Source organism: Trifolium pratense, linkage group LG4 (genome assembly GCF_020283565.1).
Source record: "Trifolium pratense cultivar HEN17-A07 linkage group LG4, ARS_RC_1.1, whole genome shotgun sequence".
NCBI classification, from domain to species: Eukaryota; Viridiplantae; Streptophyta; class Magnoliopsida; order Fabales; family Fabaceae; genus Trifolium; species Trifolium pratense.
In genome coordinates, this window is record NC_060062.1 from 11,734,620 (window position 1) to 11,749,136 (window position 14,517).

At 32.4% G+C, this 14,517-nt stretch overlaps 2 protein-coding genes across 3 annotated transcripts; both read right to left on the reverse strand.

Annotated features, from left to right (window-relative positions):
- Positions 1-387: 387 nt before the first annotated feature.
- On the reverse strand, positions 388-5,470 carry LOC123921200. Of its 2 annotated transcripts, XM_045973639.1 has the most exons (4): positions 5,176-5,454; positions 4,807-5,084; positions 2,306-2,694; positions 388-2,263 (listed from the first exon to the last, which is right to left on the reverse strand). In XM_045973639.1, exons 1-4 carry the CDS (start codon positions 5,345-5,347, stop codon positions 727-729), a joined length of 2,376 nt encoding a protein of 791 aa, XP_045829595.1. In that variant the 5' UTR covers positions 5,348-5,454; the 3' UTR covers positions 388-726. The 2 variants fall into 2 exon arrangements, with proteins under 2 accessions (XP_045829595.1, XP_045829594.1); XM_045973638.1 differs by having other exon boundaries at positions 388-2,694; positions 5,176-5,470.
- A 1,267-nt stretch (positions 5,471-6,737) lies between these two features.
- On the reverse strand, positions 6,738-7,644 carry LOC123923416 (photosystem II 5 kDa protein, chloroplastic-like). The gene is made up of 2 exons (XM_045976104.1): positions 7,212-7,644; positions 6,738-6,864 (listed from the first exon to the last, which is right to left on the reverse strand). Exons 1-2 carry the CDS (start codon positions 7,465-7,467, stop codon positions 6,794-6,796), a joined length of 327 nt encoding a protein of 108 aa, XP_045832060.1. The 5' UTR covers positions 7,468-7,644; the 3' UTR covers positions 6,738-6,793.
- Between the last annotated feature and the right edge of the window lie 6,873 nt (positions 7,645-14,517).

The window sequence follows — 14,517 nt, forward strand, 5'->3', positions numbered from 1 at the left end:
TAGAATTCCGATACTCACTTATTTATTTAAAAGTGAAATTCAAACCATTGACAAAAAAATATATATAATTATTCGTGGACCACTCACCGTAACAGAGGTTAAAGCCATGAATTCTTTTTCCTAATGGTAAACATCTGAGAATTATAATTTATATTTTTATGAGTTCGATCTATTTTTTGTTTGAATTTGTATGTTTTATCCAATGTTATAAAACTTTTATCTTGATGGAATGATTTAGTGAATAACTATAATGTTTTACTATATATTTTCTCTACTTGATGTGTACTTCTTTTTATTATACATTTCATTCATCAGGACACTCCATTCAAGGAAGCCGTAACCAAATTTCGATAAAAGCAACAGTATCATATATGAACAACTACAAAACCCACCAAAAAAAACATCGGTTTCTCATCACTCTTAACATGTTAATGCAAGTAAAAGTAATTTCACACCGAGCTACTGGTCTAGACTATTTACAGTCTCCATGCAACTGCGCCGATATAAACAAGGAGCAGCTGAAACATGTTTCTACAAAGTTACTTCTCTTAGCTCTCTAAGTAAAGAACTTCCTATTGACTGTTGAAAATAAGGGAGCACATAGATCACATTCATGAAAACAGCAATTCTATCATAATGGCTAACAGATCAAGATCCATGAACTGTGACGGGACTAAGCCTCACGCTTGCGTTTATGATCTTCTGCCAGAGTATCACCCTTAATGTTCACAGGTTCAGTTCAGTTATTGAAGCACACAAGTCTTCAACCGGTACAAAATAGGGATTGCTAGCTGGATTCACCGGTTCATATTCGTCGACTGAAATTAAGTTAGAGTGCTCCTCAATTGAAAGATCACCATTGCCTTTAAGTTGTTCCTTAATGGAAAGATCCTCACTGATTTCCTTGACAGATGGATCTCTTGAGCTGGTTTCTGGTGTCTCATCCAGAAGGGATTCAAGGAAACCGTCGGTTATAGGACTTGTCTGAGAATCAAATTTCACATCCAATAATGGAATTTCAAAATCTACTGCATGGGAAGCAAGTGAAAATCCAAGAACATTCTCTATGATGTTGTCATGGAAGGTGTTTTTGGGGGGCTCAAATGTATAATCACTGGGTTTCTGACTATCTACAACCTCATTTGGAATGTTACTTATATCGGACGAGAAAACATCCCTTTCCTTATCAGTGATTTCACCATTTTTGTCATCTTCAACGTTGTCGTTAAAATCCATTCTTAGACTAGGTTCAGCTAAAGTACTTTCAACACACACCTCATCTTGATCTCCTTGTGCACTGCATAAAAAATCACACTGTTCAGCTTCCGGCATAGTCTTTTCAGAGCTTTTATCATTAGAATCATTTTTTACATTCTCTCCGATTTCCAATGAATTAGCCGACAAAGCCAACACTTGATCTCCTTCTGTGTAATGCATTGAGTCATTCTTCACTGTCAATTTATCGTTGTCTGTGGGATACACTGAGTCATTTTTCACTGTCTCATTATTGCTTTCGTGGTCATCATCTTCATATGTAAACTCAGGGGCTTTAACATGTAGACTTTTGGTATACATTGTAAACTCTGATGACAGAGAAGACGACAAAAAATTAGCTAATGCAGAAGATAAAGCATCATCAATTGACGGTTTTGCTTTATCATTCGAAGGACTAATTTCTTGTTCTGATTCATTATCTTCTTCATCCTCGCCGTCAGGAAACTCAGGGGCTGTAACTACAAGACCTGGGAGCAATTGAGTGGTATTTTCAGAATCAGACATATCTTGAGGAGAGTCATCTGGAGCAGAGACATTTAGTACCTCAGTATGTAAAGATTTCTTATCTGATTCAATTTCCCCGGTGACTGTACAATCAAGACAATTCTCACAATAGTTGGTATCTGACTCAATACAAGAAGCATCAGGAGCAGATATTCTATGACATGATGGCAATTCAGAGTTTTTCCATTTCATAGACAACGTCTCAAGTTGCTGCTCAACTCGCTGGAGTCTAGCATCAATCTGGTTCATGGGCATTATCATTTTCTCTTGAAAGCCCAAACAGATTTCTTCTATCCTGTCCATTCGTGACATAAGCTTTTCCAGGACCCTTTCAACATTACCACCCGAAAAATCACCTTGATTGATAGAAGCTTGTGAGGGAACAGCATGATGATAGTTTTCCGCTTCAGCAATTTTTGAGGGTATAGCTCTGCAATTGCTGTCCAATTGAGCAGCTTGTGAGGATACAGCATCACGGTTGCTCACCATTTTAGCAGCTTGTGAGGGTACAGCAGCACAGTTTCTCTCCATTTTAGCAGCTTGTGAGAGTGTATCTGGCTGGGATGGACCCTCTTTCAATTCAGCATGAAGATCAGTTATGATATCCTTTCCTTTCATCTGATTTTCTTTCAAATCATCCTCCAAAACAAATTGTTTTTCCTTTCTAACAGCATTTAGACTGCTGAGACCAGTTGTCTTGGAAACTTGCATTAAAGTCGGAAGAAGCATAGCCATCAGAGAACTGTTGGATGAGTTTTCGTTATGGGTTTCTTGGATTTCTGAATCAACAGGATCGCCGAACACATAAATCTCATCCACACAAACGCTGCCTTTGCTCTGAAGCGAGAGCAGACGAATTGAAACAGAAATGCAAGGATTCGCGTCATTAATCTCAGCTGTGGCTTCAAAAAGATCCTAGAGACCAAAAAAGAGGACATTAATTTCAGATAATAAATCTAACTACATTGGCATGAAATTACCATCATATATTCATCTTCATGTGGTTAGCATGATATAACACCATATATTTATTCTCATTAACTATTAATTATAAACACTTACTCAATAAACTATTCTGGAGACTTTGAGAGCTTAAGTATACACTCATACATAAGCTATTCTATAGAACTTGCTAAAATTCTTTTATAAATGTATCCAAACATGAAATAAGGCAAATAAGCACTTCCAGACCCCTCTAAGACCACATTTAGATTGGCTTATAAGCAAATTATTTAGCCATGAGAAGTGATATTTACCACGAATCACATTTTAACGAGAATCACGAAGGAAAACGTGTCATGCGACTGATTGGCTCTGGTTTATTCTTTTTTGTTTATTTATTTTAATTAAAAATCATATCTTTTAATTTTTGAAAAGTCGGTGAATTTTATAGCCTAAACCACCATCTTTGATAGAATGGAATTGAATAGAAACACAATGGCCGGTAAATTAAGATGCTTCAAAATAACCATATTCCATTGGAAATTAATCGCAAAGAATTTGCATAAAATCCCAAATCTTTCTTCTTAATATTCCATCAATTTGATTTTGATAAAGCTTGAATAAACAAGAAGCCACAAAAATTGAAAATTTCTGTCAACAATCAATAAATAAACTACAACCCCATAACCTAAATTTAAAATTTCAACAAAATAAAACTCTCAAATTGATAAGAAAAGGGGTAGTCTCATGACAGTGGTACCAAGAAACTGATATAAGGAAGAAGATAAGAGTGGAAGGAAACAAACGATGAGGGGATATGAGAGAGGTGAGATTAAGTGAGTTTTTAATTTATTTATTAATATTTAAAAATACATTTAGCCATTCGTTGTTCTCGTAGAACACAAATTCGTGGCAATAAGTATTTTCCTTTAGCCATATACTAGATGTTGAGAATAAGTATTTGGGGGGCTTGTGAAAAACGGGTTGTAACATCATCACAAAAACAATTCAGTTTATTTCAATAAGCTCTCAAGAATAGTTTTGAAAATATTCTCTTTGTCCCTCTTACATGTCTTTTACAATATCACAAAGGTACTCATTTGTTTTTTCCGGTGTTGTCCATGGTGGTCCATGGCGGAGAGACAAAATCCCGCCATACCGGTCGTTTTGCAGTGCCGCAACAGCGTATTATGGCGTGAAAATCTGCCATATTGGATGATATTTACCATATCGGAGAGGCCAAAATCTGCCGTGGCCGATATATTCAATAACACTGTTTTTTTCTTACACCCCAAGTATTTATTACTCTCTCTTTCCAATTAGTGTGATCTCTTTTTTCTATACCATTTATAAATGAAGTGAATAAAGGGTAATTTTGAAAAGTACTATAATTTTGATGAAATCCGGGCTTCGAAACACTGACATGTACACCAGACACAATACCATCACTACATGATACATACACCAGTATTGATTTGCGAGAAAAAAATGTCAGCCGACATGATACCAACATTACAATGATACAGACACCGACATGATACCAACACTACAATAATACAGACACCAATATTAATTTGCAAAAATAAATGTCAATCGTCACGATACCAACACTACAATGATACAGACAGCAATATTAATTTGAGGGGGAAAAATATGTCAAGAACACCTGATGCCCCTTCAATCTAAAGTGTTGGTGCTGCCTAGGTGAAAGCTCGATATTCTACTCTACTCTTCCAAATAATATCTATTGCTTCTTTTGTTGTATCCTAATCACTTGCTAGGGATAGAATCAATAAATAAATAATAAAACCTTCATACTTGAGCATTATTTGTTAAATTGATGTCGGATTTTGTTTGTTAATTACTCATTAAAAATCCGGGCGCTATAGCAGAGTTGACATATCATATCAGCTACCCCAAATGCCCATACACAATAGCGATATAGCCTCGATATACCAGTTTTTTAACAACATTTTTTCTCATACTATTTATAAATGAAGTTAATAAAGGATCATTTTTAGAAGTAAGGAAATTGATGTAGGGTTTTGTTTGCGAATAAAATAACCATAAATGAAATCTTCATACCTGAGCATTACTAGTTAAATTGATGTAGGGTTTTGTTTGCGAATTACCATCAACAACTTTAACTTCAACCCAATCATCTTCATTTCTAACATTATCATCACCAATTTCATTAACACATCGAGAACGAAGAATTTCACCATCTCTAGTAGCAACACCACAACGAACCGTACAAAGATACTCATTATTTGTTTTCAGATCAGGTGCAGTATAAATCTCATACACTCGAGCAGTACTTCGAACGTAGATTTGTCTCACCTCATGTTTCTCCGCAAAATTAACTACAAAACAAACAAGGAATTAGAAAAAAGTGATTATTTTTAGTGTTAGGGTTAAAGAAAAAGAGTGAAATTGATGATTAATTATAATTACTTGTGATTTCGCAAGGGGCGGAATCTGGTGAGGGAGAGTGTAGGAGAAGAGGAAGAGATTCGGTATCGTCTTCGTCGGAGAAAGAGAGAGATGATTGGAAGGTGAGAGTGTTATGGAGAGTGCCGGAGGTTATTTTCCAGTTGGTTTGGGAACTCAAATTTGGAGCTTCCATTGTTGTGTCGTTGATCAAGGAAGGTTTTTTCAAGAAGAGTGTGAAGAGTAGAAAGGTAAGTGTTTTTGTTTTATAGATTTTGTGGTGCGTAAGTTGTAAGTTTGGGTGCGTACAGCCTGCGTGCATAATAAGTCAGATTTGGGCTAAGGAACACTTGATTAGGCGTGTCGTTGTATTTGACATGTGTTGGTGTTTGATACTCATATGACACTCGTGTAATATTAAAAAAACTCAAATTTTCTTTTACTTTGATATTTCTTTGATCGGTGTCTGACATCTGTAAGACACTCGTACGAATACGACACGTGTCGGACAAGTGTACCAAAAAAATTTGTTTTTTCTTTGTTTATACTCTCATTTAAACACATATCAGACATATCTATAAAAGTTAAAGATATGTCGAAACAACAATATTGAATAATACATTTGTATTATAATTTTTTTTTAGTTTTTTTTATAGTAAATGGATAAATCAAGGTAAAATATTATCATATCTTGTTTTTAAATTTTTTTTTAAGAAATAATTTGCTCAACTTAGATTTACATGTATATATTTTGATTCGCAATTTATATTTTTTATTATAAATTTGTAGCGGTGTCGATTTTTATAAATTTGTAGCGGTCTATATATTTTCATTCACAATTTATATTTTTTATAAATGTATGTTTATGTAAAGGCTAGTTTTGGTCCCGAGGTACACAATTCAATCACTTTTCACTTGACTTTCTTTTGATCACATACTAACTTGAGTGTTGGAGAGCTAACGTTTCTTGCTGGTACATCTCTCCACCGTGATTCATTGTATCTGAGCTTTACCTCCACTGTAACCTTCTGAAGCCTCGTCGTTAGAATCATTTAGTTCTGCCCAATGCAGATCAGATTCCAAGATTATACTTTTGAGAACTAAATGCATAACTTTTTAAAATAAAATTTTATTTGTAGTTTCTTAACATTGCTCTTAGAACATATCATTCGTCTTATCTTAAAAATTTTACAATTAAATGAATATTTCATTCTCATCTTATATATATATATATATATATATATATATATATATATATCTCGATACATCGCTAAGATGAATAATTATTATAGATTCACAAATAATATTTATTAAATTTTGAATTAATCAGAATTATCAGCATCAACGATATACTAATAAAAGTGTTCGTCATACAAATATTGACAATATAAAAAACTTAAAAAGACAATGCATTAAAATATGCACTTCAATGGTGTAGAGTGTATACAACAAACATTACTTCCCTTCTCAAAAGCAAGATGAAACTTCAAAATTGAAACTAACAATAGCAGAGACATGGCAAAGTTGATTGTTTCATGAACAACTAGATTCATAATAAAGGATCATAACATGAAACCAAAACATTACATCCCCATTGTTGTTTTCATTACAATAGAATCAAAGAAAAAAGACTAAAACATCCTTAGTAGCGACAAATTCTAGCTGTTGGCATAGTAACACAAACAGGAGTATAAGCTTTTTTAGCTTCAGGTGTCTTAGATTTTATATTGGGCCTAACTCAACCTTACAAAATCGGCTTTTAAGGTGAGGATTGCCTCTAGTTTATAAACACTTAGTCAGGCCATCTCTCAACCGATGTGGGACTTCTTAACACACCCCCTCGCGTCCAGCGCTATTGGGCTTGGTACGCGGATATAAATGGTAGGTGGCCCGATATCGGGTGGCCCAACGGATCTTGGAGAGGCTCTGATACCATCTTAGAAATGAGTATTGGGTCTAACTCAACTTTACAAAACCGGCTTGTAAGGTGAGGATTGCCTCTAGTATATAAACACTTAATCAGGCCATCTCTCAACTGATGTGGGACTCTTAACAAGGTGAACCACGTTTAGGTTCATCAGCCAAAGCAATTCCAGCAGCAGAACAAACAGCTGTTGCAACAGCAGCAAACATGATGTTTCTCCTTCCATTGGTTTCTTCTTTTTCATTGTCATAACTTAACTTCATTTTTTCTACTTCAACTCCTCTTGCAGCATTTGCCACCACTAGTTTCCTCTGAGTTGCCGCCACCGGTGACCGGTTAGCGATCGCTGAGCTGCCGGTGAAGAATGGTGCTGTCATTGTGATTGATGCCATTGCTGCTATGTAATGTTGTGATCTTGAGTTGTGAAAGCTATAGTTGAAAGATATGTTTGCAAGAGGTTAAGTTTGATAAAAAGAATATATTGTATATGTGATGTAAATCACACAAATGAGAAACTTTGTAGGGTCATTCACTACTATCTTATCTTGTAGAAGAAATGACCAATATATTATTGCCAAGTTGAATGGTTAATCCTCTTGAACTAGTGGCCCGCATATGTAGAGTGATGCCCTTTTTTTATGAACTCATGATGCAGCCCTCAAGTCTAGGTGTCTTGTGCCCTTTATGCCCTTTAACAGGACTAAAAGGTTTTTTTATAGCCGTCTTTTTATAATTAAGTTTTGGTCTATTTTATTTTAAAAAATAGTTTCATTTGGCTTTATCCTATGTAATCTAGGTTGTAGGTCTATAGAGGTCGTTCTGACCTATTCTTACCTATAACTGATCTGGGTCATTTGATCTCTGATTTGGAAGCTGAGATCGTTTTGCTTTATAAAACTGTATTTTAAATTTAAACTGTCTGATCTCAAATCAATTGTCATAATTTATTACACAGCTGCTTCAATAGTTAACAGCAGTAAATCTGGATCCATTTCCACCTACTTAGGAGGATTAGAAAATATGAGGAGTTTAGTGCCTTGAAAAATTGTTGGCTTCTCTTAATAACTTTTGTGTTTTACAGCTTCTCTTAATAACATATTAAAAATGCTTAAACTGATTTTTTCCCTTCTATGTTTTGGAACAAATATAATAAAGAAAGAGATGAGGAGAGAGTAGAAACATCATGAGAATATGAGAGAGAATGTTGTCTTTAAAGTTGTCCAAAATTTGTTGTACAAATATCATTTATCTTCTTTTTATTGACTAATTTTTTTTTCTATATCATCTTTTTTTTTGTATTTATCTTATATTCTTTTTTTGTTGTACAAATTTTATATTTTTTCTATATTTTTTTAGTGACATTATAATGAAGAATATAAAACTTGCAACGTGGTTAAAAGTAATAAGAATAAATTAAGGGTAAATAGGGTTTTACCCCCTGCAAAATAGGCCAGTTTTGCGTTACCCCCCTACAATTTTTTTTTTTGTGATTACCCCCTGTAAAATGAAGATTCCATCATTTACCCCCCTCAATCGACAACATGGATGTTGACTGGACAAAATTGATGACGTGAGATGCATGTGTGGCTTTTCATTCATTTTTTATTAAAGTTATTGTGCCACGTAGATAAATAACTTAATATAATTATTAATTTTTCAAAAAGAAAACGAAATTAAAAAAAATTGTTAATAGAATTTATTTATAAACATTCTTCTTCTTCTTCTTCTCGGTGTAATCACAAATCAAATCCCACACAATCAACAAAATCTTCTTACCCAAATTTCTCTCAAATTTCACATCTTATTAACAACCCTAAATTATTTCTCTTCTATAACCATAACTATACGATACAAAAAAAATTCTTTTTCTTTGTATTCATTGCAAGTTTGCAACTGATAATTGTATCAAGCATTAGCTTGAAATTGCATATTATTTAAAAGGATATTACCTCATATACAGATACAACTCTTAATTTTCCTGGTGCTGCGTCATTTATTGCATCTTCAATTTCTCTTGGTTTAATATCCTTCTTCCAAGTGTCTGTGCAAAACGAAGACTAGATTAGGGAGAAAGGTTCAACCAAATCTGACAGAGTGCGATAAAAGAACCATCAAATTTCTCAACCTCAATACCCATGTTAGTTTTTAAATTTTTTGTTACTTTGGCTTAGTTTTGTATCGTATAGTTGTGGTTATAGAAGAGAAATAATTTAGGGTTGTTAATAAGATGTGAAATTTGAGAGAAATTTGGGTAAGAAGATTTTGTTGATTGTGTGAGATTGGATTTGTGATTACACCGAGAAGAACAAGAACAAGAATGTTTATAAATAAATTCTATTAACAATTTTTTTTAATTTCTTTTTCTTTTTGAAAAATTAATAATTATATTAAGTTATTTATCTATGTGGCACAATAACTTTAATAAAAAATGAATGAAAAGCCACACATGCATCCCACATCATCAATTTTGTCCAGTCAACATCCATGTTGTCGATTGAAGGGGGTAAATGATGGAATCTTCATTTTACAGGGGGGTAATCACAAAAAAAAAATTGCAGGGGGTAACGCAAAACTGACCTATTTTGCGGGGGGTAAAACCCTATTTACCCATAAATTAATAACTTTAGTAATAATTGATTTTAATATATTAGTAATAGAAAAATTAGCGCATCACTGATACCGTTAGCATAGCAACTTAGCAGGTAAAAATAAAAGGGTCAAAAGCCTAGCAAAAATAAAATATTGCTTTCATTTTTCTTTATATCCTTTTCCTTTTTCTTTTGCTACTTTTTTGTGAAGGATGAAGGGTTGGCTACTTGGCTTATTTGAGACAGTAGTATGAGTCAGTCACCCAACATTCCACCTGTCCAAAACAACCGCTAAAGCAAAAGCAACACAAAATTGCAATCGACTTTTTAGGCAAAATACATCTATAGGTTATTTAAATTTTACGTTTGCATTAGATAGAATTTTTAGGTCATTTAAGTTTTACTTTTTTTATAAGCAAAATATTGTATTAATAAGGAGTATAAAAAGTATTCAATCCTTACAATACAATAGGGCAAATAGCCTCAAATACGTTGTAAACAATACAAAGGCTCATTACACCAATTAAAGTAAAAATAACCAGTTTTGCACCCTGCTCTACCGCTAAATAAAAGCCATGATATGAATTTAATTTGATCTATCAGTGCAAAAGGGAGTGAAGGTTAGACATTTAATTTGGTTAGCAACAACTTTGTGTTTATGACGGATGACAAATAATATTTTGTTTCGAGGGGTGGTTGCTGATTTTTCTACCATGATAAATCAAATTAAATTCATATCTTAACTTTGGTTTAGCTGTAGAACGGGGTACAAAACTAGTTATTTGTACTTTAATTGGTATCTGATTATTCAGAAACCAATAACATAAAACCCATAATCAACTCAACAATCTATATTCCAAAAAAATAAAACATAAAATCCAGTTACAGCCTAGAATCAAAATCTTCAAGAGTAGTTTTTGTCATCTTCTCTGCTCTTAACTCCACACACAGATCAGTCTTTATGTTGCCTCCTCTATGAGTTTTGTCGGTATTAATTTTTGGGCTGTAACGTATTTTAATTACACATAAGAGTCAAATGTTTTTGTTATGTGTGTGTTTGTATTCTAAACGTTCGTGTAACTAAAAATTCAGGGGCGGATTCAGGCACTCTGAGGGTGTGCACCTGCACACCCTGAACTTTGAAAATTTGCACCAATAATCCTATATTTTTGCATTATGCCCACTCTGAATTTTTTGTTTTGCACTTTGGACCCAAAGATTTTGCAACTAGACCCAAATATATCTCACATCGGTATTAATTTTTGGGCTGTAACGTATTTTAATTACACACAAGAGTCAAATGTTTTTGTTATGTGTGTGTGTTTGTATTCTAAACGTTCGTGTAACTAAAAATCAGGGGCGGATTCAGGCACTCTGAGGGTGTGCACCTGCACACCCTGAACTTTGAAAATTTGCACCAATAATCCTATATTTTTGCATTATGCCCACTCTGAATTTTTTGTTTTGCACTTTGGACCCAAAGATTTTGCAACTAGACCCAAATATATCTCACATCATCCGAAGAGAAAAAGAAGATATGCAGTAAAAACACAAGTGATAGAAGAGATGAAGAGCGGCGGCTGTGTTGCTATACTGTTATGAGAAGAAAGAAGATATGACTTAGTGTGTGTTTGGTTTAGCGGTAGCTAGAATTGAGTTTGGTAGAATTAAGTTTGACTGAATTGATTTTGGTTAAAAGTGAGTTGAACAAATTTGGTTTATGTTTGGATATATAGATGTAAAAGTGATTCTCAATATTTGATATTGTTTGGATGATTTGAGTCAAAATTACTTTTAAATGTGTAAATTATCAAAAGGGTCTTAACATAAATCAATCGTTAGTTGGTTCAGTGTGATTGACGTTGAACATGGTAGGGAGAACTTGGTATGGAGAAGCATTTGTCGGAAGAGGTCAACCCCTTAATTATTTTTTTTGTTACAAGAGAAGTAATTTTTATGTATACTATAAAAAATAAAATTATTTTAAATTAATTTTGCTTAAAAATACTGATACCCAACGGAAGTAGTGAGTACCTAAAAATTACCACAAAATTAATTGTCCACAGTTCACACTGTTAAGTATTAGAAACAAATATATATAAGTGTATAAAATATGTATAAAATAATTGTCAAGGGTAATTGAAGAGTGTACTGTACATTAACATGAATAGAATTGATTTACATTAACGGAGAAGCTAGAATTTCCTGCTTCTGGTAGAATCAAGTTTGAACCATAAAAGTGATTTTAACAAAAAAATCCAAACACCTTTACAAGCCTCATAAATCACGTTAGAGGTAAAAAAACGCACGTCCATGGCATGTAGAAGCTAAACCAAACAGAGGCTTAATGAATTAGGGTTGTTTTTATGTTGGGCCTAATAATGTGTACCCGACGGAGTATTATTACTTTTCAATTATTTTTAATTTTTACTGTGTGTTGTTGTCGATTTCAATTGTCATGCATTCCTTTTTTTTTTTTTTTTGCAATGCATTCTAATTTTCTTGGAAGAAATATTCCTAAGTTTTTTTTTTAAAATAAATATTCCTAAGTTAAACATGTCTGCATGTGTCTCGATTTGCCTCACATAATTTTTTAGGGACAATACAAAATTCATGTTTTATTTATTATTTTTTTGATAAAAAATAATAATTCGTCTCATAAATGTATGAAAGTCTAGCCACTAGGCTACTTGACAATTTTTTTTTTTTCATATTGATGATATTAATGCTTATAATATTCTAAATGTGTTTTTTTTAAAACATTAATTTTTTTTAAGATAGATCAACATTAACCTAACAACAAAGACAGTTTGTGTAGAAAAAGATTTTTGGAGGATTGAAATGTGCAATTTTTATTTAAAAAATAAAAAATTAATTTTGTTGTACAAAATTTTTGCACCCACTGACTCGGTGTCCTGGATCCGCCAATGACTAAAATACATGAGATATTTGATCACATGGAATTTATTTAATATAGTATTCAAGTAATTAGCATTACAATTTATATAATAATTAAAATTTAATAAAAAATTATTCTAATTGTATAATATATTTTGACTAAGTTAATATTTAATTGAAATATTTGACCACAATTCTTTAAAACTAAATTTTGAAAAATTGTGGTCAAATATTTCGATTAAATATTAACTTAGTCAAAATATATTATACATAATTAGAAAAAAATTAAAATTTTATTAAATTTTAATTATTATAAAAATTGCAGTGCTAATTACTTAAATACTGTATTAAATAAATTCTATAAGATCAAATATCTCACGTATTTTAGTTACACACACATAACTAAAGTAAACTAGCATCACATAATTAGATTCAGTTAAATTAGAATATTTTAAAATTTGTTATTTTCCTATATAAACCCAAAAACCTAAAGATAAGAGTTCTAAATTATAGCCAAAAAATGTTTATGTTCTTTTGGATGATCGTAGTGTCGATGTTTCATCATACATGTGTCGGTCACAAAGTATAATGATGTTTCACCAGACTGTTGTCTGTCGCGAAACTCAAACAATATCAAACATCTAAAATACATAATATAAATAAATAAATAAATAAATAATTGATCAACATTTTATGTAATATTAATGATCAAAGTGTTATGTTTCACCATACAAATGTCGGATATCACGAAGCGTAAACAACATGGAATCAATTAAATACATAAAAAAATGATGCTTATTTATTTATTTAATTTTAATTATTATTATTTGATCTTTATAAGTGTACAAGGTTCAAACGATTCATAATTATATAATAATCAAAACTAAAAATTACTTGTGATTTGTAAAAATAGAATAAAAGTTGCGTACCTCAGTTGGTAAGCTCGTGCTGATAACGTGTTATAAACTAATGTAAATAGGAGCAATAATATAGATGAAGAAGAGAGAAAAGAGAGAAAAAATAGTGTATGTTATTCACTATTAGAATTAGGGTTACAATATAGTGATACATAGTATCTATATATAGGTAAACATAATACCCTAATTCTAATAGTGAATAACATACACTATTCTTTCTCTCTTTTCTCTCTTCTTCATCTATATTATTGCTCCTATTTACATTAGTTTATAACAAAATGAGATTTAAGTGTAATATTATTTTACCTTTTAAATCACAATCGTTGGAAATTTACGTTGGACATTAATAAATCGAACGATATAGCAAACCATAGAAGATAAGTTTGATGCCTCTTACCGCCTTGGGTGACAAACGTGCTACAATGGACAGGACAAAGGATCGCGACCCCACGATGGTGAACTAATTTCATAAACTCATCCTCAGTTCGGATTGTAGGTTGAAGCTCGTCTACACGTACATATAAAACGACATTAATAGTTCTCATTTGATAAAGCCTAAAATGTCATTCTATGAAGTGGGTTTTGTTGTTTCTCATGTGGATCTGGTGCTGGATCTGGTGGAGACAAAACAACAAAAGATTAAATAGGAGAAAATATGCCAACAACAAAATATATGAAATCGATGATAAAATAAGATAAATAACCTGATATTTTTCAAGTATATAGTATCGACTTAAGTGGAATTAAGTAGCAAGAGATGTTCCCCTCCCAGACATATAATCACAATTTATTCGGCATTCCTGAACATATTTGTATATGAATCAAAACTATATGGTGAAAGACCATATTTATAATATATCAAGAAAAAAGAAAAAATGGGGACTGCAGTTTTGGGGAGCCGTCGGCGGCTATTGTCAAGGTGAACTCGAGTGCATATTTATAAGCACCTCGCTAGGGTAGGATTTGTGTGGTTAGGTTAAAGTTAACATTATCAATTTTAAAATATAAATTAAATTCCTTAAAAAAATATAAATTAAAT